This window comes from Cherax quadricarinatus, chromosome 72 (assembly GCF_038502225.1).
Source record: "Cherax quadricarinatus isolate ZL_2023a chromosome 72, ASM3850222v1, whole genome shotgun sequence".
NCBI lineage: Eukaryota > Metazoa > Arthropoda > Malacostraca > Decapoda > Parastacidae > Cherax > Cherax quadricarinatus.
Window position 1 is genome coordinate 10,083,903 of NC_091363.1, and position 27,281 is coordinate 10,111,183.

Consider the following 27,281-nt stretch of genomic DNA (forward strand, 5'->3'; position numbering starts at 1 on the left):
CTACACCTTCTTCAGTCAAGTACGAAGTCGCCATGAAGGACCCCAATCGAAATTTCACATTCACATTCACATAATTCACATAATTCACTGTCTGACTTTCTTGGGTTATCCTAGGTTCTCTACATATTTTTTTTTTCAACAAGTCGGCCGTCTCCCACCGAGGCAGGGTGACCCAAAAAAGAAAGAAAATCCCCAAAAAGAAAATACTTTCATCATCATTTAACACTTTCACCACACTCACACATTATCACTGTCTTAGCAGAGGTGCTCAGAATACAACAGCTTAGAAGCATATACGTATAAAGATACACAACATATCCCTCCAAACTGCCAATATCCCAAACCCCTCCTTTAAAGTGCAGGCATTGTACTTCCCATTTCCAGGTCTCACATATACATATACTCTACATATACAAATACAAATAGTTATTTCCTTGTAAAGCTTACAATGTGTGGTTTACATGTTATAAGATTTTAATTACAAAGATGGCCACTATCGTGCCTAGGCAGTTCGGGCAGACTAATACTGAGTCTTACGCTATTTTGATATAGGTCATATTTGAACATATTATTAGGTACATAATTAGATACATTCTCAGGTACAAACATAATTAGCTTTAAAATAGGTACAAATGGTTTACCTGGAGAGGGTTTCGGGGGTCAACACTCCCCGCGGCCCGGTCTGAGACCAGACCTCATGGTGGATCAGAGTTTGATCAACCAGGCTGTTACTGCTGGCCGCACGCAAGCTGACGTACGAACCACAGCCCGGTTGGTCAGGTACTGACTTTAGGTGCCTGTCCAGTGCCTTCTTGAAGACAGCCAGGGGTCTATTGGTAATCCCCCTTATGTATGCTGGGAGGCAATTGAACAGTCTTGGGCCCCGGACACTTATTGTGTTGTCTCTCAATGTACTCGTGGCGCCCCTGCTTTTCATCGGGGGAATATTGCATCTCCTGCCGAGTCTTTTGCTTTCATATGGAGTGATTTTCGTGTGCAGGTTTGGTACCAATCCCTCCAGGACCTTCCAAGTGTATATTATCATGCATCTCTCCCTAGCCTGCGTTCGAAGGTAGATTTAGTAATGGGATTCGATTTGTTTTGGCATGATAACATTGTATTAAAACCATAGTGGAGGAGTATCTTAGGTAAGATAAGATAAGATAAGATTTCGTTCGGATTTTTAACCCAGGAGGGTTAGCCACCCAGGATAACCCAAGAAAGTCAGGTCATCGAGCACTGTCTAACTTATTTCCATTGGGGTCCTTAATCTTGTCCCCCAGGATGCGACCCACACCAGTCGACTAACACCCAGGTACCTATTTGCTGCTAGGTGAACAGGACAACAAGTGTAAGGAAACGTGTCGAAATGTTTCCACCCGCCGGGAATCGAACCCGGGCCCTCCGTGTGTGAAACGGGAGCTTTAGCCACCAGGCTACCGGGCAAACTTAGGATTAACTTAAGATTTAATAAGACTAACTTAAAATTTAATGGGCAATAGATATGTGGAAAATTGCATTTATCTGAATGTATCATTATGTACATAACAGTAAATGAACAAAGATAATTATTATTTATCAGTTAGACCACTGTCATATCCACAAGTTGCTCTGGACCTATTAATTACAAATGAAATATACATCACCAGGAATTCTGGTAAATATATAAATTTGTGGACTGTATATTAAATTAATAAAGGATTATATATATACACATACACATAACAGATTTGACTGGAGATTAATGTGTATCATACTCAGAAAACCTCTCTGTCTATACGTGAAATAACACTGACCAGAGTTAAACATAACAGACTTATCTGAGGTTCCTGGAGCTGTCTTGTCCAGTCGCCTGATATCTCAAGTTATGCAGGAATGCACATCCAACAATTTCGCCTCCTATTTGAGAGGTGTCAGCCCAATTTTACCTCTAGAGGACGAAAATTCTTCACATTATTCACTAATGTCTGTTACTCAATTCAAACAAAATGGCGAGTCTCTTCTGTGCAGGCGCAGGCTTCTTCCCATTTTCGATAACAATTTTTATTATATACAATATAGGCAATCTATTTACCTATAAATTACCTTATTTCCGGAAAATATACAGTATTTTCCACAAGATATATTAGGAATTGCATGTTAACAGTCCTTTGGGTGGGTGGAAATTATGGGGGAAGTACAGATAACTTTAAGTCTAAATTGTTTTGGATGGATTCATGATACAAAAAAAGAGCATTGGGTGGTTTTCATTTGGTTAACTGATGATGGGGTGTGTTAGGGAGATGAGATGTTTTTTAACGGTAGTTTTGAAAATGGTGGTTGAGTCTGCGGTTCTAGAGTTTTCAAGCAGGGAGTTCCAGATTCTAGGACCTTTTATGTACATCGAATTTTTGTAGAGGTTTAGCCTGACACGGGGAATGTCATAGAGATTTTTGTGTCTGGTGTCGTGTCTATGGGTGCTGTTGCAACTATCAAGAAACTGTTTTTAGTTCCGGGTTAAAATTAGAGTTTATGGTTCTGTAAATGTAGATTACACAATAGTAGGCGTGACTGTTCTGTACTTTGAGTAGGCTTAGGTTATAAGAATTGGTTATAAATGACCATTATTTTCAGAGGGGTGGACCGGTAAGCCAGCTCCAAAGGCGGGTCATCATCTGACTAAGACCCTCGTCAGGAAACACTTGTCATGTTTCCTGACAAACCTTACTTAACCTAACCGAAGGTTTTGGTCTCTGAAGAGTGGGTGTGTGTGCTCTTACATTGGATTGCGTGATAATTCTTACTGCGGCTTTCTGTTGGGTTATTATTGGCTTTAGGTGAGTTGCTGCTGTTGATCCCCAGGCACAAATAGCATAGGTGAGGAAGGGATAGATTAGTGAATAGTATAATGTGAGCACGGCTGATTGTGGTACGTATGCTGTTATGTATAATAATCTATGTAACTGTATTTGTATATCTGAATAAACTTACTTACGGAGCATCGAGCCGCCACCGCTATTTTTTTTTTCTAAATTAGCTATACGGGTTTAGAATTTTGCAAAACACACAATATAAAACTGCTAAAAATTCTAAAGTGCTCCTTCAATGAATGAACATTCTTCTTAAGATATGTGAAGTTTGCTTAGAGTTTCTTCTGCTAAAATTAACATTAAATGCATAATTCTCAGACACTAGTAATTTTTTTAATAATAATATAATGTGTATATTAAGCTGTACATAAACTGTATTTGTGTATGTATTATAATATTCGTAAATATTTACATTGTAAAGCGTCGACCATTGTTTTTCAAACATATAAACTGACTTCAGTTATTAATTTTTCTCAGGACTAATTTAAATTAAAAGTAAAATTGAAGTACTTAAAAGTGGTTTTTATAAAATACTGAGTTTGAGTAAAAGTGATGTTTATCTCACGGAAGTATAATATTATATAGTTTTGTTAAAGGTTAGAGTGGCGTAAAGGGATTCGGACAAGTTAGTGAGGGTGAAGAAGTCGAGGTGTTGAAGATGACTGGAGCAGCTGAGCCGCCACGACACTGATGCTCACAACACTGTACTGCTGCACACACTCTGACGGGAATTATTGTGACTGGCGATTGAAATTATTCCTCGAAAATGGCATTAGAGATGATGATGAGTGGGCCAGACTACATGCGGGATCCCAGGAAGCATCAGTTCAGCCCTTACGCTAATAATGGCGGGTGAGATGCGGCTAACTTTGTCTTTCTACTACAGTAATCCATAAAATTCAATTTTTACATAAAATTAAACATTTATAAAAAGACTTCATTTAATTATTGCAGCCAACCCAACCCCAGGGGGTTGTCCCATAATTTTTTTATACTGGGGTGGGAAATAGGCTGGTTATTATTACTATGATAATGACGATCATAATGATAAAGTTTTGTTTCTTTAAGAATACAGATAATGTAAGGTACACGAGTAAAATAGTAGGTACAAAGAAATCCATTAATTGTGCAGTGCATTTCAGCAAGACCCTTTTGGGTTTAGCCCTTCTCATAATTCTTATTTGGGGATTAAGGAAATTCTGGGGAGACAAGCCCCACCTTGGTGCCATCCCTGGAATCCAGGATATTGCTAGAAATTCAAAGTATTTTTATTCATATGCAAAATCCAAGCTATGAACTGCCAGTAGAGTTCGACCATTAATTAAAGGAGATTCGTATATTAACAGTGAATGGGAAATGAGTGAAATTCTTAAAGAAGAGTGAGTTGGTGTTCAGCAACTCGCCAATTGACAGCATGCTAGAGAATGCAAGAGCATTTTTCACTCCAGCGGAAGGTCGTACAGACTGTCATGAGTATTAATCCAATAAATTAAAAAAAAAAAAACTGAAATCATGGCCACTCAGCACTGGGACTATATTCATGGAAAGCCCTAGTTATGAAAAAGTGCAAAGTATCACTACTAAGAGCCTCGGTATTCTTTGGAGAAAGAACCTAGATGTAGGTGAAATACTGGAGACTTTAAGAGTGCAGACATAACTCCTTTACATAAATGAGGTAGTAGAGCACTAGTTAAAAATTAGACCAGTAGCCTTAACTTTCCCTGTCGTAAAAATCTTCGTAAGAGTGATGAGATTTCAGATTACAAATTTCATGGAGCAGCACAATAGGCATAACCCAACCCAGCATGGTTTTAGAGCACGACGATCATGCTTATCACAGCTCTGAACCACTATGACAGAAATACAGAGGTGTTGGAAGACAATCAAAATAGATATGATATACACAGATTTTGCAAAAGTGTTTGACAGATGTGATTATGTGGTGATTGCACACAAAATGAGGGCCGTAGGCATTGCACGGAAGGTAGGCAGATGGATATTTGGGTTCTAACACACACACACACATACACAACACAAAAAGTAGTAAACTGAGCAAAATCCAGCATCAGCAGGGTAAAAGGCACTGTCCTGTCACCTCTGCTGTTTCTCATCCTCGTAGTAGAGACTGATAACACCCATCACAGTTTTGTATCATTTGCAGTGACACTAAGATGTGCATGAAAGTCACTTCAGTAGATGACTCTGATAAAATTACAGGAAGATATAAACAGTGCTTTCCAGTGGGCAGCAGAGAACAATGAACACGATGTTCATTGGTGATAAGTTCCAGCTGCTTAGGTATGGAAAGAATGAAGAATGCAAAAGGAACACTGTATACAAAACAAGAGGATTGTCAAATAGAACAAAAGGAACACATGAAAGACTTGAAATAATTATGTCAGCTGACCTTTCTGTCCCAAGAACACAATAAGACAAAGGTCGTCACAGCCAGGAGGATGACAGGGTGAGTAATGAGAACCTTAAAAACAAGGGAAATAATGTCATTGGTGACACTTTTCAAATCACTAGTGCTTCCTGGCCCTGTTCAGAGCAGAAATATCAGAGCTGGAACAAATGCAGAGATTGTTTATGGCCTGCATAGAGCCAATAAAGCATTGAAATTACTGAGAATGCCATATTCTTAAATATGTACTCACTGGTGCAGAGGAGAGTGTCATGATAATATATGTACTTGGAAAGTACTTGAGGGCATGGTGTACCCCTCAGGGGAGGTTCCTTGATGCTGGTGAGGGGTTCATGATTTAGGGAATTGGATCTGTCCTCCAATATCCTGAATTAAGCCTGCATGCCTTTCATCCCCCCCCCCACCTCACAGCCATTATAATCCCTACATATTTAGTGCTCCCCATAACAATAATAATAATTGAGGACCTGGTCCAAAATCTGCACACCGCCATAACATACTGTAGCGAGAGATGTAGGAAGAAGTGCATATTACACCTAGTGAAAAGGAGGGGTGCAGTGGACACAAGGGAACACTACTAACATCCATGGCCTAGATTATTTAACTTCTTACCAGAAGATATCAAAAACACTGCTAGGACAAGTGTAGAAGTTTTCAAGAGGAAACTGGACAAGAATCTTCATCAGTTGCCAGATCAACCAGGCTGTGATAGATGTGTGGGGCAGCAGGCCACCAGCAGTAACAGCCTGGGTGACTAGGCTAGCACCAGATGAGCCTGGACCATGGTTGGGCTCCAGTAGTAGAAAAACTCAGAATTATCAAAAGGTATATCAAAGTTATACAATCTGTCTAATTTTGTATGAAATCACAATAGTTTCCAACCCCAGCCTAGGGAACCCTTTAAAATGAGTTGTTACACAGCTTTTTATAACTTAAGTCCAGTATGATGTATAAATTTTCATCTTTTAAAATTCAGTATCCATGTATTATCACAGTTATGTGCAAAAGCCTGTGCATAATTAGATCTTGACCATACATATGTTTACCATTTGCAACTTACCTTACCTCATAATTGCATTTTGTTTTCAATAAACAAGTGATGGCATTTCACTTCTGTTTTACCCTTATTTCTATACTCTTGTACAGCACATCTGTGGCCATTGCTGGTGATGACTTTGTGATGATTGCCAGCGATACCCGTTTATCTCGAGGGTTCAACATTTTCTCCCGTGAGCAGGATAAAGTGTTTCCACTGACACCAAAGACCATGATGGCTTCATCAGGCTGCTGGGCAGATGTGCTCACTCTCAACAAAGTGTTACAAGCCAGACTTACGGTGAGACTTTGCTCAGTGATACATGGCTTCAAACGTTAGCACTCCTGGTCCCTTCATGAAACTTGCTCTCTTATAGTTTGAGGGGGTATATTTAGACAGTAACACAGGCAGTTACTGGTATATAGGATTGTACAGCCAGTCTTTGTTAGAATAATTGGATATCAGTGGGAGATGATAAGGAAGTTTATTGGTTATCATAGCAAATATCTTTACAAGTGGAAGGACCAATAATGAGGTATATATACAATAAATGCCATGTTCCATTTCTATAATTTTATAATTTGAAGTGTGTTGGTGTGAAACCTGCATATTTTAGATTTTTGCACAAAATATGTGCCTTTCTAATTTTGAAGTAGCAGGCATGTACTCTATAGTTTTTAACATTTCATGTTAACCAAATTATTTGTTCTTGTACAATACATAAAAACTTCAGCAAAGTGTAAAATGAAGTTGAATCTTTTCGTACCATCATCAAATGTAAATAATTGTTTGAAAAATGCCCTTAGTTGAAACCACCCACCATTAAAAATTGATTTGAACTGAATAATTAGACATCTTTCAGATGTACTCGCATGAACACCACGACATGATGTCTACTACAGCTGTTGCCCAGCTGCTATCAACAATGCTATACTGGAGGAGATTTTTCCCATATTATGTCTCCAATATTCTTGCTGGCATTGATGAGGAAGGTAAACCAAAACTGGTTTTCTTTGGGAAACTTTTAGTTTCTTAATGTTGTTACTGCTAGCTGTAGAGAAGTTACTTGATGATTTTCAGTGAGTTGGTTTACCATACTTTTAAAATTTGATTTTGATATAGTTGAGTTTTTTTTCTTTCAGTTTTTATCTATTTCATGATGCATACACAATGTGGCATATATAGGTCATTCCCCAATATTGTAAAATTATGATGTTCAAGTGGCTAATAGTAAAAAAAAAAAAAAATATTTATTAATCTATAGTTTATTACTACATAGGTGTGAATGTTATGTTTTGCTCATAATTTATATATCATTTATGTTTAAATAGTTTAGCTTAACTTTATGCAGAAATAATTGGCCTATAAAAATGATCTTGACTAAACCTAAATTGCTCCATAGCCTTTCAGCAGTAGAAATTGTCCAAAAAATTTTATTGCACGGAGATTGCTTTGTTACTTTTTTAGTCAGTGTTGTCATTCCAGATAAAATTTAAAAAAAATTAGCTCATATTTTCTGTCTCTAGCAAATAACTGAGCTTAATGACTCGTTAATAATGAAATTATCAAGTACAGTAGGGCCCCACTTATACGGCAGGTTAGGTTCCAGGCTACCGCCAGAAAGAACGCCATTTTTTCCACTTATAAATGCATATAAATGCCAAATAACAAGTTTGCGCTAACATACATATTAGGTTAGCAATAGAACTAGGTATTAAAAAACAATAAAATGTAAAATACACAAGCACTACACTCATTACTTACCTCAGAATATTTGTAGTCTTAATGTAGGGTGAGAGAGTAGTAGTAGTAGTAGTAAAGTGTGGTAGATATGGTAGCCCTCCTGACCAACACGTAATATACTACAACATTTAAAGTGCCCTAGAGTGATAAAATACATATAGAGTACACTCATCACTTACCTTAAAATATTTGTAGTCTTATTGTAGGGTGAGAGGTGGAGTATTATTTATTTGTAGGAAGTCAGGTGTGGGAGGTATGGTAGCCTGCCTGGCCAACCCACCAACACGTAATATACTACAACTTTTAAAGCTCCCCAGAGCAATAAAATTAATATACAGTACACTCATTACTCACCTTAAAATATTTGTAGTCTTAAAGTAGGGTGAGAGGTGAATAAACAAGATAAAAACGAATAAATGAGAGAAAAAAAGTAAATGGGAGAGGACAGAGCCGCAGAGTATGTAAACAGACGAATGTGTCTGGGTATGGTTGATACACGTTAATTTCCATGTTTGTGAAGCTTATATTGTGTACATTGTGTACAAGTTGTCTCCACGTTGGTAAAGTAGAATAAATAAAGAGCAGCATTCCCATTCTCGTGTAACACTATTTTTAGAAGGAATAATGCTCGAGTGAAGGCATAAGAAAGGAATGATTTTCTACTGTTACCCCCAGTAATACTGTTGTGTACACATTTTCTTTGGTGTTGAATTAGAGAAAACGTTATTCTTTCCGAAACAACAACACTGGAAAAACATATCATATTTATGTTAATTTATTCTACTGTGGGCTGTGTTAATCATGTTAATGTTGTGTAGCATGTTTATTATATAAATTTGAAAAAATATCATCAATGGGTTAATCAGAATGTCTATATTAACGTAATATACAACATTCAATGCACCTCAGTGATTATTATTGTGTTGTTGTTATCATTATTAATATGGTGTCTTCAAAACTAATAAGACACTCTTAGTGATTTTAACTTGTACCTACATGCCAGCACAATGTAAATTTATTTAGGTACAGGTACACATAAGTATAATTATCAGAGTATGTATATATAAAACATGAAAACACATTAACCCTTTGAGGGTTTTCGTCGTACTAGTACGTCTTACGCGTAGGGGTTTTTGACGTACTAGTACTCATAAATTCTAGCGGCCTCAAATCTAGTGGGAGAAAGCTGGTAGGCCTTCATATGAAAGAATGGGTCTATGTGGTCAGTGTGCACAGTCTAAAAAAAATCCTGCAGCACACAGTGCATAATGAGAAAAAAAAAACTTTTACCATTTTTTTTTAATAAATCAGCGACTTTGCAGTGTATTTTCGTATGGTATTTATTGTTGTATTCTAGTTTTCTTGGTCTCATTTTATAAAATGGAAGATATATTACAGAAATTGAGATGATTTTGACTGGTTTTACAAAGAAAAGTGCCTTGAAATTGAGCTCAAAGTAGAAGAAATGTTCGATTTTTACCAAACTTCAAAAGTAAACAAATCGTGCCAAGCGTGCAATACATGTCAACTGGTGAGTCTAATATTCTTTCACAAGTGCACCAATAATATTTATACCATTTCTTACACTAATGCAGTAGTCTGCATAACAGTAAATCTTCTATTTTTTGTGAGAATAAAAATTCAAAGTGGAAAGCAAAAGAATATAAGAGGGGCCTTGAGACGTGACTAATGACCAGAGGAAATGTCATTTTAGTGCCAGGAATGTCTTTCTTGTTTATTCTGGACCCTATTCGGAAATTGGCATCTTTTGAAATTTGTGTGAAATTGGCAAAATTGCTAAATTCTGACCACTGTACTGGATAGTTGAATTTCATAAATGAGTGGTTTCTTGCACCCATTCGATAGAAAAAATGGAGTTCTAGCGAAATATTCATGTTTTTTGTCGACTAGTACAGTGAAATTGGCCGAAAATGGGGCTCAAAGTGGGCAAAATCGCCGATGCGTAAACATCGCCGAGACCGCTAACTTTGCCAGAGCATAATTCCGTAAGTTTTATATCAAATTTCAAACTTTTGGTGTCTTTATGATCGGGAAAAGATTCTCTATCTTTTCATAAGAGAAAATAATTTTTTTTTTTTTTTAAATTTGGCCGACCCTGAGAACGAGTTTCGGAGAGGGCCTGTCGACCCTCAAAGGGTTAAAACACTTGAAATTTTGGAAAGTTTCCAGACGTAATGGAGAGTCATGCTCACGGAGAATGTAAACAAACCGGGTTGGGTGCAGTGACCGTATTAGAAAGTCAGGTGGGGGGAGCCGTATCGAGTTTTGGTCATAATTTGGCAAAACACCGTAAAGTGGAGCCCTACTGTACTGTGTTGAGTAACAGTGTATAAAAATGGGGTAAATGAGACAAGTTCATAGTATCCCAAGAATTATAAAGATAATTACCAACTGACTCTCTTTAATTTCCTTATGTTAGTCTTATAAAGTAACTTGGCATACATTTTAATTATGGTTTTAATAATAGTTTTGAAGATATATTTGGCTTGTAACTATTTCAATTTTCTTCAAAATGCTGTAACTCCACAGCCCTTGCTCATTTGGGCATGTAACGGAAGCATGAGTCACAGTTCAGTCTTTTGAGATGATGTATAATATACACAGTATCTTGAAAGGGGTTTAGCTTATGCCTTACATCAACCAGAAAGTGACCTGATTCCCCAAGGAAAGTGGATTTCATAAATTAGCATTTACATTGTTAATGTTTTTGTCATGTGTGCATCAATGTTTGATGAATAGAATGACAATCTCATCACAAATTTTCCATAAAAAGACCTGGTCAACCAGTTAAAGAGTTTAAACAAAATGAGTAGCAGTATACAAGCATAATTGGACATGACATTTCCCATCATTAGTAATAGAGGCCCTTCCTTTATTAAGAATTATCTCTAAATCATTATTTAACTCTTTTCACTTGTGATTTAAAAACAAAAATTATCTAAAATTGAATTATTCTTCTGAAGGAAATGACACCAAAAATGCAAAATTTGATGGAAAACATGTGGAATTACACAGGCATGAAGTTAGCAGTCTGGGTGCAATTTATGCATTGGCGATTTTCTCACTTTAAGGCCAATTTAACGTCAATTACATACATAACTCGCTCTCCCAATTCTATCAAAACTACCTTAGAAAGTGCACAAGTTAGCCAATTCAATAAATTCCAATTTAAAAAAATCCTAAATAAACACTAGATATTACAGCCATTAAAGCAACTTTTTCCCTGTTCATTAGTCCTGTCCCAGGAATCTCCTACATAACATTTGCCCTCCATCATGAACCCATCATCTGGTAAAAAATAAGCTTTACCCTATTTCTTGGTTAATAAAATATAACTGCAAGTGATTGGTTTTGGTTTAAATAGAACAGAGGGGTTGGGATATGGGGGCCCCTACCTTTCCTCTGAAAAATTGCCAGAAATCGAATATTTCCGCTAATTTGAGGCCTGTTTCAAGTAGATTTGAAATCCGCCCAAATCTCCAGTTGGTCAAATAATTAATACCAAGAAACAGACAATAAAACCATAACTAAAATGTGCCTCGAAGTCGACATTGTAAACCAAACACATGGCGAGTTCTTGTTCCCATCATACACTGCATTTGGGCAAACGTGCGTGAGTGTGTTAGATAGGAGTGAATGGAAACGAATGGCATTTGGGACCTGACGATCTGTTGAAGTGTGAGCAGGGTAATATTTAGTGAAGGGATTCAGGGAAACCGGTTATTTTTATATAGCCGGACTTGAGTCCTGGAAATGGGAAGTACAGTGCCTGCACTCTAAAGGAGGGGTTCGGGATATTGGCAGTTTGGAGAGTGATGATGTGTATTCTTTATACATATATACTTCTAAGCTGTTGTATTCTGAACACCTCTGCAAAAACAGTGATTATGTGTGAGTGAGGTGAAAGTGTTGAATGGTGATAAAAGTATTTTCTTTTTGGGGATTTTCTTCCTTTTTTGGGTCACTCTGCCTCAGTGGGAGATGGCCGACTTGTTGGAAAAAAAAAAAAAACTTTTTCTTTCAACACACCGGCCGTATAAAAAAATATATATACAGTGGACCCCCGCTTTATGATCAATTATGTAAGTGTACAGTGGACCCCCGGTTCTCGATGTTACCGGTATCCGATAAATTCGGTTGCCGATGCATTTGATCGAAAAAATTTTGCCTCGCTTCCCGATACAAAATCCAGTATGCGATACGATTCGTACGAGACGTGTCCACTTGTGGCCTGAACTCCCCCGTGTGTACCAGTGTTTACAAGCCAGCCAGTGTGCGTGCATCTAAGGATACATTCGGTACATTCCATATTATCCATATTATCACTGTTTTTGGTGCTTGTTTCTGCAAAATAAGTCACCATGGGCCCCAAGAAAGCTCCTGGTGCCAACCCTTCGAGACCAAGGGTGCTAATGACTGTTGAAATGAAGAAAGAGATAATTGCAAAGTACGAAAGTGGAGTGTGTGTCAGAACTGGTCAGGTTGTATAGTAAACCCCAATCAACCATCTCTACTATAGTGAGCAGGAAAACGGCAATCAAGGAAGCTGTTCTTGCAAAAGGTGCAACTGTGATTACGAAACAGCGACCGCAAGTGTTAGAAAATGTTGAGAGACTGTTATTCGTGTGGATAAATGAAAAACAGATAGCAGGAGATAGCATCTCTCAAGCGATCATTTGTGAAAAGGGTGATGAAAATCACCCTCACACAGCTATTGCAAGCCATGCTGGTGACTATTACACTGACAATGTTGTGAAACACTTTAGGAAAGTCATAAAGGAACGAGAGGTACAGGCCTCTATGGACAGATATGTTGTGCGACAGAAGTCCAGTGACTCTCAAGCTGGTCCTAGTGGCATTAAAAGAAGGGAAGTAACCCCAGAAAAGGATTTGCTACCTCAAGTCCTAATGGAAGGGGATTCCCCTTCTAAACACTAAGACCATCCACTCTCTCCCCTCCTCCCATCCCATCATTCATCACCAGATCTTCAATAAAGGTAAGTGCCATGTAACTGTGCATGTCTTCTTCAGTTTGTGTGTATTAACCCTTTGACTGTTTCAGGCCCCTTTCTGAAACTGTCATTCTATGTCGCCAAATATTCGAAAAAAAAATTTTTTTCTTATGAAATGATAGAGAATCTTTTCCCGATGGTAATGACACCAAAAGTTCGAAATTGGGTCGAAAACTCACGGAATTACGCTTCCGCGAAGTTAGCGGAATCGGCTACATATGTGTATCGGCAATTTTGCCGACTTTGAGCCCTGTTTTCAGCCAATTTCGTTGTTTCAGTTGACCAAACTCATAGCTATTTCCTTAGAACTCCATTTTATCTATCAGCTGAGTACAAGAAACCACCCATTTACCAATTTGAACTACCCAAGATAGTGGTCAGAAATTGGCAATTTGGCCAATTTCACGCAACTTAAAAAAGATGCCAATTTCAAAATAGGGTCCAGAATAAACAAGGTAGACATTCTTGGCACTAAAATAGCATATCCTCTGTTCATTAGTCACATCTCTAGGCCCCTCTTATATTATTATTGCTTTCTATTTTGATTTTTTATTCATACAAAAAAATACAAAATTTACTGTTATGCAGACTACTGCATTATTGTAAAAATGGTATAAATAATATCAGTGCACTACTGAAAGAATATTAGACACCCCAGGTGACGTGTATTGGATGTGTGGTGTGATTTGTTTACTCCTGAACATTGGTAAAAATCGAACATTTCCGCTACTTTGAGCTCAGTTTCAAGGTCGTTTTCATCGTCAAAGTAATGAAAATCATCTCTATTTCTGTAATATGTTTTCCATTTTATCACCAAAGACCATGAAAACACGAATACAATGATAAATACTATACGAAAATACACCTCAAAGTTGGCGTTTTATTCCAGAAAACGATCGGTTTTTTTTTTCTCATTACGCAATGTGTGCTGCAGGATTTTTTTTATGTGGTGCACACTGATCACACAGACCCATTCTCTCACATGTGGGCCTACCAGCTTTCTCCCGCTTGATTTGAAGCCGCTAGACTTATTGAGTATATATACGTCAGAAACATTGGCTCGTAAGACGTATTTATACGTCGAAAACAGTCAAAGGGTTAAAATTAATATTTCATGCGGTAAAAAATTCTTTTTTTCATACTTTTGGGTGTCTTGCACGGATTAATTTGATTTCTATTATTTCTTATGGGGAAAATTGATTCGCTTTCCAATAATTTTGGTTTATGATGAGCTCTCAGGAATGGATTAATATCGTGAACTGGGGGTCCACTGTGTTTATGTAAGTGCGTTTGTACGTGTATGTTTGGGGGTCTGAAATGGACTAATCTAATTCACAATATTCCTTATGGGAACAAATTCGTTCAGTACTGGCACCTGAACATACTTCTGGAATGAAATAATATCGTAAACCGGGGGTCCACTGTATATATATATATTTATTTATTTTAATGTGCACACACACACTCATGTCTAAGTAAACATTTACCATCACAGCATAACTGAGGGTGCTATGATTATAATGTAGATCTGTGTCAGTGACAGTGAAAGGGTTAAAATTATAGATTAAAATTATCCATTCTCTGTAGGTAAGGGTGTGGTTTATCATTATGATCCTGTGGGACACATGGAAAAGTTAACATTTAGTGCAACTGGAGAATCAGTGTCACAGATTCAGCCTCTTCTGGATAATCAAATTGGAGGACTCAACATGCTGGGGGTGAAGCCGCCTACAATGACTAAGGTATGGTGTTTTTTTTATGTTTGGGGGAAGCATTTAACTCATAAGAGTTTATAGTGTCTTGAGTATGAGAGGCAATCAAGTTTGATCCCAAAAAGTGTATGACAAGTTTAATTTCTTGGATCAAGAACCTCTCTTCAGCATAAAGTAACCTCCCTTGAGGGAAAAGGTAGTCTTGTACATGAAATTTTACATAATAAATGTAGGATTGCGGAATAGCAGGGAGGCTTCAGAGTGGGTAGGGGATGTGTAGATCAAGTGTTTACATTGAAGCATATATGTGAACAGTATTTAGATAAAGGTAGGGAAGTTTTTATTGCATTTATGGATTTAGAAAAGGCATATGATAGAGTGGATAGAGGAGCAATGTGGCAGATGTTGCAAGTATATGGAATAGGTGGTAAGTTACTAAATGCTGTTTGAGTTTTTATGAGGATAGTGAGGCTCAGGTTAAGGTGTGTAGAAGAGAGGGAGAATACTTCCCGGTAAAAGTAGGTCTTAGACAGGGATGTGTAATGTCACCATGGTTGTTTAATATATTTATAGATGGGGTTGTAAAAGAAGTAAATGCTAGGGTGTTCGGGAGAAGGGTGGGGTTAAATTATGGGGAATCAAATTCAAAATGGGAATTGACAGTTACTTTTTGCTGATGATACTGTGCTTATGGGAGATTCTAAAGAAAAATTGCAAAGGTTAGTGGATGAGTTTGAGAATGTGTGTAAAGGTAGAAAGTTGAAAGTGAACATAGAAAAGAGTAAGGTGATGAGGGTATCAAATGATTTAGATAAAGAAAAATTGGATATCAAATTGGGGAGGAGGAGTATGGAAGAAGTGAATGTTTTCAGATACTTGGGAGTTGACGTGTCGGCGGATGGATTTATGAAGGATGAGGTTAATCATAGAATTGATGAGGGAAAAAAGGTGAGTGGTGCATTGAGGTATATGTGGAGTCAAAAAACGTTATCTATGGAGGCAAAGAAGGGAATGTATGAAGTATAGTAGTACCAACACTCTTATATGGATGTGAAGCTTGGGTGGTAAATGCAGCAGCGAGGAGACGGTTGGAGGCAGTGGAGATGTCCTGTCTAAGGGCAATGTGTCGTGTAAATATTATGCAAAAAATTCGGAGTGTGGAAATTAGGAGAAGGTGTGGAGTTAATAAAAGCATTAGTCAGAGGGCAGAAGAGGGGTTGTTGAGGTGGTTTGGTCATTTAGAGAGAAGGATCAAAGTAGAATGACATGGAAAGCATATAAATCTATAGGGGAAGGAAGGAGGGGTAGGGGTCGTCCTCGAAAGGGTTGGAAAGAGGGGGTAAAGGAGGTTTTGTGGGCGAGGGGCTTGGACTTCCAGCAAGCGTGCGTGAGCGTGTTAGATAGGAGTGAATGGAGATGAATGATACTTGGGACCTGACGATCTGTTTGAGTGTGAGCAGGGTAATATTTAGTGAAGGGATTCAGGGAAACCGGTTATTTTCATATAGTCGGACTTGAGTCCTGGAAATGGGAAGTACAATGCCTGCACTTTAAAGGAGGGGTTTGGGATATTGGCAGTTTGGAGGGATATGTTGTGTATCTTTATACGTATATGCTTCTAAGCTGTTGTATTCTGAGCACCTCTGCAAAAACAGTGATAATGTGTGAGTGTGGTGAAAGTGTTGAATGATGATGAAAGTATTTTCTTTTTGGGGATTTTCTTTCTTTTTTGGGTCACCCTGCCTCGGTGGGAGACGGCCGACTTGTTGGGAAAAAAAAAATGTACCAAGCTGTGGGATTGTGCCATGGGTGGGTAAGATTATTAAAACTTGTATTTCTTATGAAAATGAATAGTGGAAAGCAGTAACATGCTTTAAGCATCGCTTTACTCAGAACCCCATGCTAATACTGATTAAGTATTAGCATGTTGTAAATAGTAATATCAGGAAATTTACTGTGATCAGTACAGTGGTACCTCGGGATATGAAATTAATTCGTTCCAGAAAGCTGTTAGTGCCAATACTGAATGAATTTGTTCGTAAGCTTCTCTCTTTCATGTGCGGGTTATTTGTGTATCGTTCCAGTCACGGTATTGTGCCTTTTTTTGTTATTCCTATAAGGAATAATGTAAAGTAGATTAATCTATTTCAGACCCCCAAAAATACACTTACAAAAGCACTTACATAAATACACTTACGTAATTGTTCAAGTTTTGAGCTGTTCGTATCCCGAGGTACCAGTGTATTGTGGTTCATATATTTTGAGATTGTCATTAAATTTCAATATTTACAGTAGATCATAGTGCAAGGGATTATGGACCATGTTTCCAGAGTTAGTAGGGACTTTCAAGTAAAATTTAGTTAGAGACAACATTTGTGATTGACCATGATTTGCCTGTAGAATTAGCAAAGAACTTAAGGATGTTTCTGGGGTGAATATCCCGGCGGTCTGGTCCTAGACCAGGCCTCCCAACAAATTGGGGCCTGATCAACCAAGTTGTTACCACTGGCTGCATGCAGTCCAACATACGAACCACAGTAAATATTCATACCCATCTGTCGCAGGTAGAATGTCCCACCTATGACACTTTGAATACAATCCTGACTACTGATTGGTGATCAGCTAGAGGGGTACCTTAAGGGAAAAGTACCCTTTTTCTATTTGATAAGTAGGCTTTAACTGTTGTATTTGAAAAAAAAAAAAAAGCTAATTAATTTTTTTTCCAAGCTCTTCACTAGTTTCCAGCATTTATTTTCTTTACACAATATTTGCATTTTTGCTTTCAGGACCTTGCACGTCAGCTTATCCATGATGCTTTTGTCTCAGCAGCAGAGCGTGACATAAATACTGGTGATGGTATAATCATTCATACTATCACTAAAGATGGGAAAACTGAGGAAACAGTAAAACTTCGCAGGGATTAATGTTTTAATTATTTTGTTTGACTAACTGTCTTTAGCTGAATATTGTTCTTAAGATACACATAAAAAGAACTTTTTAAACATAAACTTGTCAGGATTTTTTTTTTTGTAAAAATAAAGAAATATAGAACTGATGCTATTTTTATTTACATCATCATCAAATCTCATTAGGCTTCATCAAGACTTTACAGCTGGTAACTGGCAACTCTTTAGATGACCTAATAGCACTGTATGACCCTTGTGTGTTTAGCTCTTAGGTTATTTATTATTATAATCAAAACTAAGCTGTTTATATGCATTTAGTTATGCTGTAGTATTTTAAGATTTTGGTAAAATTCACACATGCTGAACATTAGTGTCAATCTGCCTACAAAAGTCCATGGCTGGAACAATTTGCAAATAGCTCACACTTCAGAGAAGGCACTTTTGATGATGACAGTCCATCCTGCACCATTATAGACACAAGAGAAAAGACTGGATTATAGGCCATGTGACAAAATACCAGTAGTAAAGGTAATTTAGAAAAATTAGCCCTTTCAAGTGGTCTTGATGCTGACGAGGGGCTCTTTTTTTTTTATTATCGAGGAACTGGACCCGTTTTTCCTCTTGGATCGATAACCTTCCATTTACCAGGTTCTGTATAACCTTAACCGCTTTAGGGTTTCCTTGTGAAAATACATTTTGAGGGGATGGAGTAGCTATGTAACTCCATGTAACTAAGCTTAAGAGTAATGAGGAGCACTGTTTTAGGCCTACTGCCCCTTGCTAGGAAAAAGATGAGCTGTATGGCCTATACATATTTAGAGCTTATTTTTAAATGTAATAAAAACAAAAGTGAAGAATAATGCCTTGACCTGACTGGTTTTCTCACCTTTTTTTTCCTTTGTTACTTTTTCTGTCACCTTGGCCAGTAATCAATTCTAAGTACTAAACCCAAATGGCAGTCCAGTAAACATTAATTTATGGGCCAAACCTGTATGAGTCACAACCTGAGTAAGTAGGCCAATTTTTTTTTTTCCATTTGTGATCCCCTCAGGATTGGGATAAGGGGATGAAGCTACTTTTATCATGTAAATTCATATTTTGTAGAAACTCCAAATCCATAGAGGTCATAGTGCCTGGGAAATGGGAGGCAATAAGATCTGATCCCCCAGGAAAGAAAGAAAAAAGTACAATTCCTTGTAAAAAGAGCCCCTTGCCAATATTGAGAACTCTTTCCTGAGGGGCCTTTTAACTTATTACCTAATTACAATGCAGCAACTCCTAGTCTAAATTTTCTGGCATTATAGTCTCTTCCTCCTATTACTCACGTTCATGGGGTAAGGGAGGGGGGGCACTAAAGTAGTAGGATTCACTGCCCGGGGTAATAGAAGGCAAATATACAATAAACCTGAAAGGATCAGTGGAAGGCAATGAAGTTCTATCAAAGGGAATGACAGCTACAATTCCTTGGATCAAAACCCCCACACAGACATCAAGGAACCACCCTTTAGGAGCTTCCACTCTTACTGCCCAGGTTTCTGATCTCTCCCTTTTCTCATCTAATTGCAGATCCTTGTGGGTTATTAACCAAGATTGATTATAATCAAAACTAATAATAACCACCTATTTGCAATTTGATAATGGTCCAAGACTGACTGTAACATTTGAACTTTCCAAAGCTTGATTTGTTAACCATTCTGTAACTTATATCAACATTAATGGCATTCCTAGCATGCAGTATGACCCTTACAGGTTTTGCACTTAGTTATCATTATAATAATAATGGCATTCCTAAACTTACCCAAGACCTCAAATGGTTTTTATTAATCCACTCAAGGGAGGTTCCTTGATGCTGGTGAGGGGCTCTTGGTCTAGGGAATTGGATCTGTGCTCCAGTTCCCTGAATTGAGCCTGAATGCCTTCCATTCCCCCCACATGCACTGTATAATCCTACAGGTTTAGAGTTCCCCATAATAATAATGATCTTAATAATATGTATAAACTAATTTTGAAGGAAATGATTTACTTTGTATACAAGCTACATACAGAGGTTGTGCCACTTTTATAGTAGTTTGAGATGCCCTGTGATCTTGTCAATGTCAGCCACACATGCTGGTCCAACTGCTAAAACAGTCAGAGAACCTCTAACTACCTGAGTTCTTCCTGCATCCTTCACAGCGGCTGTCAATACTCCAGATGCTGCTGCCATCTGTAATGCAAGTTGTCAATAAATTTTTAAACTTCATTTAGGAAATTAGGCTCCTAAACGGAAGTGCCTTGACACTAGTGAGGGGCTCTTGATCCAAAGAACTGGACCAATCTTCTCTTGGGTCAAACCTGATTGTCTCCCATTTTAAAATGCACTGTATGGCCCCTATGAGTTTAGTGCTTTTACCATGAATGTAATCATAATAATTTAGGAAATAGAGAGACAAGTTAAATGAATATTAAAGATAATGTTAACACTTAGTGTCATAGTTATTAATTTCAAACTAGTGGTATGTCATACAAAAGATACATGTTTAAACTTGTTTACAAAATGATCATATGCTAATACTTTCACATCAGAAGAAATGGCTTTTATTCATTTTTTTCTTTAGTTCATGTTATACACCTCTCCTCAAAGATCTGTGTGACTGGTAAGGGGTTTAATACTTAGTTTTTCAATATAACTTATGCAGTGATGACACACACGCACAGTTTCAGTGATTAGTTTTGCATACGGGATTTTGGTTTCTAATCTAATACAGTAAATATGAAATCCTAATTACTATTTACTGCTCTACTCATGAGGTATTAAATGCATAGTGAGGCAGTCAAACAGTGCCTGGATAATTATTTAGTAAAATGAAACTTTAATGCATTGCTACCTTTTATTCCATGAGAAAACAAAAAATAAAATATTTTTGCAACTAATTTGGAAGATATTTTGCACAAATTCTTTTAAAGTTTTTTTAGGGGGGGGGGGGAAAGAGGAGTTAGGCAATAAGAAGGATAGCAATAATTATATTCATGGAAAATGCAAATCTCATTAAGGCTATGAGAAGCCTATAATAATGAAAAAAAAAAAATAGCATATATTAAGGCAGTACACAACTTCAAATCTCATTCAAAACGAAATATTAATGCATTTGTTTAATGAAAAAAAAATTGTCAAGGTAACAGAAATGCTCTACATATTTTTTTACTGTTTGTACATTATATAAAAAAGAAAAATAGCTAAATATTTCATCATTATTCTTATTCACATGGAAGTGCTAAACCCATAGGGAATAAATAGGTGGTAAACAGGTCTGAATTAAGTAAGGGAATTACATTTGTGGGAAGTGGTAACCTGTAAATAACATACCCCTCAAGGAAGGTTCCTTGATGTTGGTGAGGGGCTCTTGATTTAGGGAACTGGATCTGTGCTCCAGTTCCCCGAATTAAGCCTGAATGCCTTCCACATCCCCTCCCCCCCCAGGCGCTGTATAATCCTCCGGGTTTAGCACTTCCCCTTGATTATAATAATAATGTAAATATCATACAGTGCCTGGGAAATGGGAGGTATCAGGTTTGATCTAAGGAAGGAGTAGGGGAATAACTCCAATTCCTTAGATCAAAAGCCCTTCATCAGCATCAGGGCACCACTTAAAGGGTATTTCATTGCTCTGTAAAGATTATAGTGAAAAGGATACTGATAATACATACATGACTCATAACTTGTGGACTGGGAGTCAAAGACCTAAATGAATTTTTTATGAGAGAGAGAGAGAATTTGGTACACACACACCTATCTGATATTATCCTGATGCCAAATAACTTCAAAAAGGCGATAAATGACATGCCCATGAACTCCGTGTTCATCAAGAACTGCAAGGAGCCCCTATTACGTGCTTTTAACATTCTGTGGAGAAGGAGCTTGGAAACTGGGGTCATCCCACAGTTACTAAAAACAAAAGACATAGCCCCACTCCACAAAGGGAGCAGTAAAGCAATAACAAAGAATTACCGACTGATAGCACTAACATCCCTTATCATAAAAATCTTTGAAAGGGTTCTAAGTAGCAAGATCACCACCCATCTAGATACCCATCAGTTACACAACCCAGGGCAGCATGGGTTTTGAGCAGGTTGCTCCTGTCTGTCCCAACTACTGGACCACTACGACAAGGTCCTGAATGCTCTAGAAGACAAGCAGAATGCAGATATACACAGACTTTGCAAAAGCCTTTGATAAGTGTGACCATGGTGTACTAGTGTACAAAATGCATGATAAGGAATAACAGGAAAAGTGAGTAGATGGATCTATAATTTCCTAACAAATAGAACACAAAGAGTAGTCAACAGAGTAAAGTTTGAGGCAGCTACAGTGAAAAGCTCTGTTCCACAAGGCACAGTACTCGCCCCCATCTTGTTCCTCATCCTCATATCGGACATAGACATGGATATAAGCCACAGCGCTGTGTCTTCCTTTGCAGATGACACCCGAATTTGAATGACAGTGTCCTCCACCGAAGACATTGCAAGACTCTAGGCGGACATGAACCAAATTTTTAAATGGGCTGCAGAAAACAATATGAAGTTCAATGATGAGAAATTTCAATTACTTCAATATGGAAACCATGAGGAAATTAAAACTTCATCGGAGTATAAAACAAATTCCAACCACACAACAGAGCGAAAAACTAATGTCAAAGACCTGGCTGGGGGTGATCATGTCAGAGAATCTCGCCTTCAAGGACCATAACATTGTATCAATTGCATCTGCTAGAAAAATGACAGGATGGATAATGAGAACCTTCAAAACCAGGGATGCCAAGCCCATGATGACACTCCTCAGGTCACTTGTTCTATCTAGGCTGTAATATTGCTGCACACTAACAGAACCTTTCAAGGCAGGTGAAATTGCTGACCTATAAAATGTACAGAGAACCTTCACGGCATGCATAACTGCGATAAACCATCTCAATTACTGGGAATGCTTGAAGTTCCTAAACCTGTACTCCCAAGAATGCAGGAGGGAGAGATACATGATTATATACACCTGGGAAATCCTGGAGGGACTAGTACCAAACTTGCACATGAAAATCATTCCCTACGAAAGAAAAAGACTCAGCAGAGGGTGCAACATCCCCACAACGAAAAGCAGGTGTGCCACTAGTACAATAAAAGTGACAACACAATAAGTGTCAGTGGCCCAAGACTGTTCAACTGCCTCCCAGCATACATCAGGAGGATTACCAATAGACCCCTGGCTGTCTTCAAGCAGGCACTGGACAAGCACCTAAAGTCAGTACCTGACCAACCGGGCTGTGATTCGTACGTTGGATTACATGCGGCCAGCAGTAACAGCCTGGTTGATCAGGCCCTGATCCACCATGTGGCCTGGTCACAGACTGGGCCGCGTGGGCATTGACCCCCAGAACTCTCTCCAGGTATACTCCCAACATTTTAATTTTAATAATTGTCATTATTGTGTGTCCACCCCTCTTTCCCTTAACTGAGTCAATTTTATAAGGTACCGTATTCTCTGGCACATAAGGCAAGCTTTTTTTCACACAAAAAGTCTTGGAAAGTCACTCTGCACCTTATATGCTCAAGGTCAGGGTCAAGGGTCGACTCTGGGTTACGCTGTAGCAGCTGTTTACTAACGTTATGTTACAAGGGCTTGGAAACACAATCTTGTATGTCTTATATGCTTGTGTCCCCCATATGCCAGAAAATACTGTATATTCTATATCTTAGACCTATTATTTTCTTTGCTGGAAATAAAGAGGATACTGTCTCATCAAAATTTTAAAGCTGCATGACCTCAACAGTTTTAGTGCTTTTAAAGTTTCTTTTGATCATATACCTAATAGGCAAAACAAGGTGGGGAAAAATTAAAACAAAAATACCGTAGAATATTGTGAAACATGAATATTTTGGATTACATGTACAGTGGAACCCCGGATTTCGCATACACCGAACACAGATCTACATTTTTTTTTTTACATAAGAAACAATGTAAAATCGAACGTAGATCTACGTTTGGAGCGGTACGCGTGCAAACGTAAATCTACGTTTGGACAGTTTAAGGGTTAAGGGTTAAAAAATTAATTTTTTGTGAATATTTTTGGATGTCTGGAACGGATTAATTGTATTTACGTTATTTCCCATGGGAAATTTGAAATCCAGGGTTCCACTGTATGTATATGGTGTGAAGGGCTTTAAACTAGAAGACAGTAAGCATTAATCATAATATGGCTGAACATTTTAGGCAAGATGTTAGTGGGTACAATATGTTAGGATATTAGAAAGTTTTGTTATAAAATATTACAATACATTAAATTAAGAGATAAAGTACAAAGCTTTCAAATATTTAAAATTATAATGTATAAAAAGTTAATATCCACAAAAGTGGTACAAACCTCACTTAATTTATGCAGTTGGTTCAAGTCTGTAGCTCTTAGTACAACCTTAGGCTGACCAGAATCCTCCCAGGCTTGCAACAGACTAGGGTTATTTTTCTGCAACTGTTGATAGGCTACCAGAGTTCCATGGGAGCATTGGGCTGCTATTTTTCCTGCAAAAAAAAAAAAAAATGCATTTCAAAGTTGTAATATTGATGAATAATATTGATGGTGCTTAACAACAGATATTAGTGATATGCAACATCAGAATGAACATTATAAGTCTAAATGTACAACTAATATGAAAGACCTACAAAACTAAAGCCCATTCAATTCTTCAAGTAATCTTTGAAGGGTTGAATTGACTATAACTTCATGCTAGCAAAAGGCACTGGAGCTACTTCCACTTCCTTGGAATAAACTTGACTGCCTCCTATATCCCAGGCTCCATATGATCCTCATGGGTTTAGTGTTTCCATGAATGTAATATGGCCAAACTATAGTAGTTGAATTTCTGTTGTTGCATGATCCCAAAAATGGTATTCCCTATATCCCATAACTCTGGTGCCACACACCTCAGTACATGCAAGAGGCACTGTAGTTTAACCTCAAAACCCTCAAGAGGAGTTGTAGGTCAACTTCATTAAGAAACCAAAGAGCTATATAACTCAACCCTCCCAAGAAGTCCAGGAGTTGGAAATCAACACTCTGAAGTGGTTCAGGAATTTTAGCTTAACACTCAAGAAGGGTAGATTGTCCTGTCTATTAGTGTGCTTGCAGGATTTGATTCCAGTGCTTCAATCGTCCCACAACACTCGCTTACATCCTAGCTGAAAGTCCCGCATTTGATGCAGACCCTTACTTTTTGTCAGACACTAACCTACTGCACCACCTTTGATTTAAATTTTACTCTTGCACTCTCCCCTAACCACTACCCTTGCACATCACTGCCATTCATGTGCTCCTTTCCTTCACACATTCCTACTTTTGCATATCCCTCCATGCAGTGCTGTATGACCCTTTCTGGTTTAGCACTTGGATTTATTATAATAATAGTACCTCTAGCTTCATACCCTAGTAGGTTGAATGGTGGGAATCATCCAGGGAGGTAGTGTATTACTGTCATACCAATGAGTGTGAAACAGAAACCTCTTAATATTTTTGCAGTTTGGCAGGATTGCTGATCGTATCTTTCTGTCTCATGAACATACATGATGACAGGTAAATCTTACAAACTTCAACTTAAATTTATTATACACATACCTTCAATTTTCTGTTTCTTAACAGTCCTTAATCCTGTAATATTTCATTCCCAACTTAAGAGACCCAGTGTGAGAACAGGCCTTGGGAACAATAATCCCAGAACCACTAATAAATAACAGATTTTCTAAAGCCCCATGAGCTACTGATAAACACCATTAAGAGAGCCAGTAACTATAATAATCTGAACCTTCTTCCAAGTACCATACATGAGCTTTAATTGAAGGCTTGAGGCCAATCAGGAAAGGCAATGAAATGGTTATTGCATGGAAGCCAATATTAAAAACAATTACGTGTAGCTCAAGACCAATCCAAACCTTTTTCTAAGTATGATATACCATCTATTAAAGTTTGAAGTTAATCAGAAAAGGCATTCTCCAGTTATTGCACAGAAATAAATATCCTTATTTGTTTCATAAAAATGGCAAACTGGGACTTACACACCTCCACAACACTGCAAACCTTCTTTTAATAAAAATACACCACAAAGTATAAAACTGATACGATGAGGCATTCTTAATTTAATGCACATGCAGCGCTGTATGACCCTTGTGGGTTTAGTGCTTAGGCATGATTATAATATGTAACAATAATTTACTGCACAGAAAAAAAAACTGTACCTTACAATTTTTATGGTAAAGTTAGCTGCCACACACACCAGTAACAAATCAAACTTTCATCTGAAGCCAATCAGAGGAGGTATTTTTACATTACTGCATATAAATTTCTGTCCTATTTATATGTATAAAATTGGCATATAGGCATCTATACAGCCCAATAACTATCTGACCTATTCTCTACATAAAATACAGTAAACCCTCCTCATAATGGACTAATTAAGGGGAGAGGGTGGCCAGTAATGGCAATTGTGATGGATAGAGAAGAGATTATTTTGTCATGATTGTAACAATAACAGTCAATTCTATAACCAACAAACTTTGTCCACTGTCTCCAAATTGAATAATCCAGCAGATTTTGTTCCATATTTGCAAAGTCTGTTATAGGGAGGGTTTACTATACACCAATGATAAAAATCTGAAGCTAATCAGATGAGCTCATGTTATCACATAGAAAGTCACTCAGATGAACCACAAAGTAATCCAGAGACCTATATTAAATTACTCTCACATGAGCTGTGCAAAAGTATAATAAACTTGGAGGTTATGAAACTCTTTAGAGATGACCAGCCATCTAGACTGGTTTTCAAAGATGCCTTGACGCTGGTGAGGGGTTTAGCGCTTCTCCCTAATACACGTAATTATAATAATAATTTAAGTGTGATTACTATACATAGAATTAACAACAAAGCAAAGTAATGAGTAGAGAATAAAAAGGCACAATAGTGACTGGAACAATACATAAATAATCCACACACAGCAGAAAAAAATTGACAGACTTTTCAGGTTATTTGTATATAGTAATGTGTAAAAACGTACCATAGTTTTAAATTATTATTATTATAATCAAAAAGAAGCGCTAAGCCACAAGGACTATACAGAGCTCATAGTTTTAAAATAATGCTGTACAGCATAAGAATAAAATTCTCAGACCAACCTTTTCCCATATTCAAGTCGTTATTAACTACAAGTGCCAGTTTTGTTGGCCCGGTTGAGGCAAGAGATGCTACTCTTTGTACAGTGTTTCTCAGCTTATGACCAATGATAATACCAGCCAAGAAACTAATAACTGCACCAGTTGATGCAGTGATGGATGCAGGATCCCAAAGTGATTTCTTTATTTCAGGCTCATCCATAATTAATGGAGACTTTTCAAAGTTGTAGTATAATAATGCCTTAACCTTGATATACAGTATTATTAATTTTTATAGTTTCCGCAATAAAAAAAATTATTTCATATAAACCAGCAATGATTAAAATGCTTTCCAATAATCACATTATTTTTGGGCTAATTATTATACAACAATTTTTCTTCACAGCTCTAATCAT

The 27,281-nt window shown here is 37.5% G+C and overlaps 2 protein-coding genes across 3 annotated transcripts; one reads left to right on the forward strand and one right to left on the reverse strand.

The window, feature by feature from the left end:
• The first annotated feature begins 3,482 nt into the window (after positions 1-3,482).
• On the forward strand, positions 3,483-17,851 carry Prosbeta6 (proteasome beta6 subunit). The gene is made up of 5 exons (XM_053794849.2): positions 3,483-3,701; positions 6,421-6,610; positions 7,173-7,302; positions 14,674-14,828; positions 17,585-17,851. The coding sequence occupies exons 1-5, from the start codon at positions 3,616-3,618 to the stop codon at positions 17,720-17,722; spliced, it is 699 nt and encodes a 232-aa protein (XP_053650824.1). The 5' UTR covers positions 3,483-3,615; the 3' UTR covers positions 17,723-17,851.
• LOC128701253 (peptidyl-tRNA hydrolase 2, mitochondrial) lies at positions 17,845-27,281 on the reverse strand. 2 transcript variants are annotated; one of them, XM_053794850.2, is made up of 3 exons: positions 26,890-27,281; positions 24,094-24,248; positions 17,845-19,910 (listed from the first exon to the last, which is right to left on the reverse strand). In XM_053794850.2, the coding sequence occupies exons 1-3, from the start codon at positions 27,086-27,088 to the stop codon at positions 19,764-19,766; spliced, it is 501 nt and encodes a 166-aa protein (XP_053650825.1). In that variant the 5' UTR covers positions 27,089-27,281; the 3' UTR covers positions 17,845-19,763. The 2 variants fall into 2 exon arrangements, with proteins under 2 accessions (XP_053650825.1, XP_053650826.1); XM_053794851.2 differs by having other exon boundaries at positions 19,809-19,910; positions 24,099-24,248.

Excerpts from the sequence above, each read along its gene's own strand:
- Prosbeta6 (XM_053794849.2), top strand. The coding sequence starts at position 3,616 with ATGGCATTAGAGATGATGATGAGTGGGCCAGACTACATGCGGGATCCC. Across the intron at positions 3,702-6,420 it reads CCTTACGCTAATAATGGCGG|CACATCTGTGGCCATTGCTG; the intron begins GTGAGATGCGGC and ends ACTCTTGTACAG. Across the intron at positions 7,303-14,673 it reads TGCTGGCATTGATGAGGAAG|GTAAGGGTGTGGTTTATCAT; the intron begins GTAAACCAAAAC and ends CATTCTCTGTAG.
- LOC128701253 (XM_053794850.2), bottom strand. The coding sequence starts at position 27,088 with ATGGATGAGCCTGAAATAAAGAAATCACTTTGGGATCCTGCATCCATC. Across the intron at positions 24,249-26,889 it reads CGACTTGAATATGGGAAAAG|GAAAAATAGCAGCCCAATGC; the intron begins GTTGGTCTGAGA and ends TTTTTTTTGCAG. Across the intron at positions 19,911-24,093 it reads AACTGCATAAATTAAGTGAG|ATGGCAGCAGCATCTGGAGT; the intron begins GTTTGTACCACT and ends CTTGCATTACAG.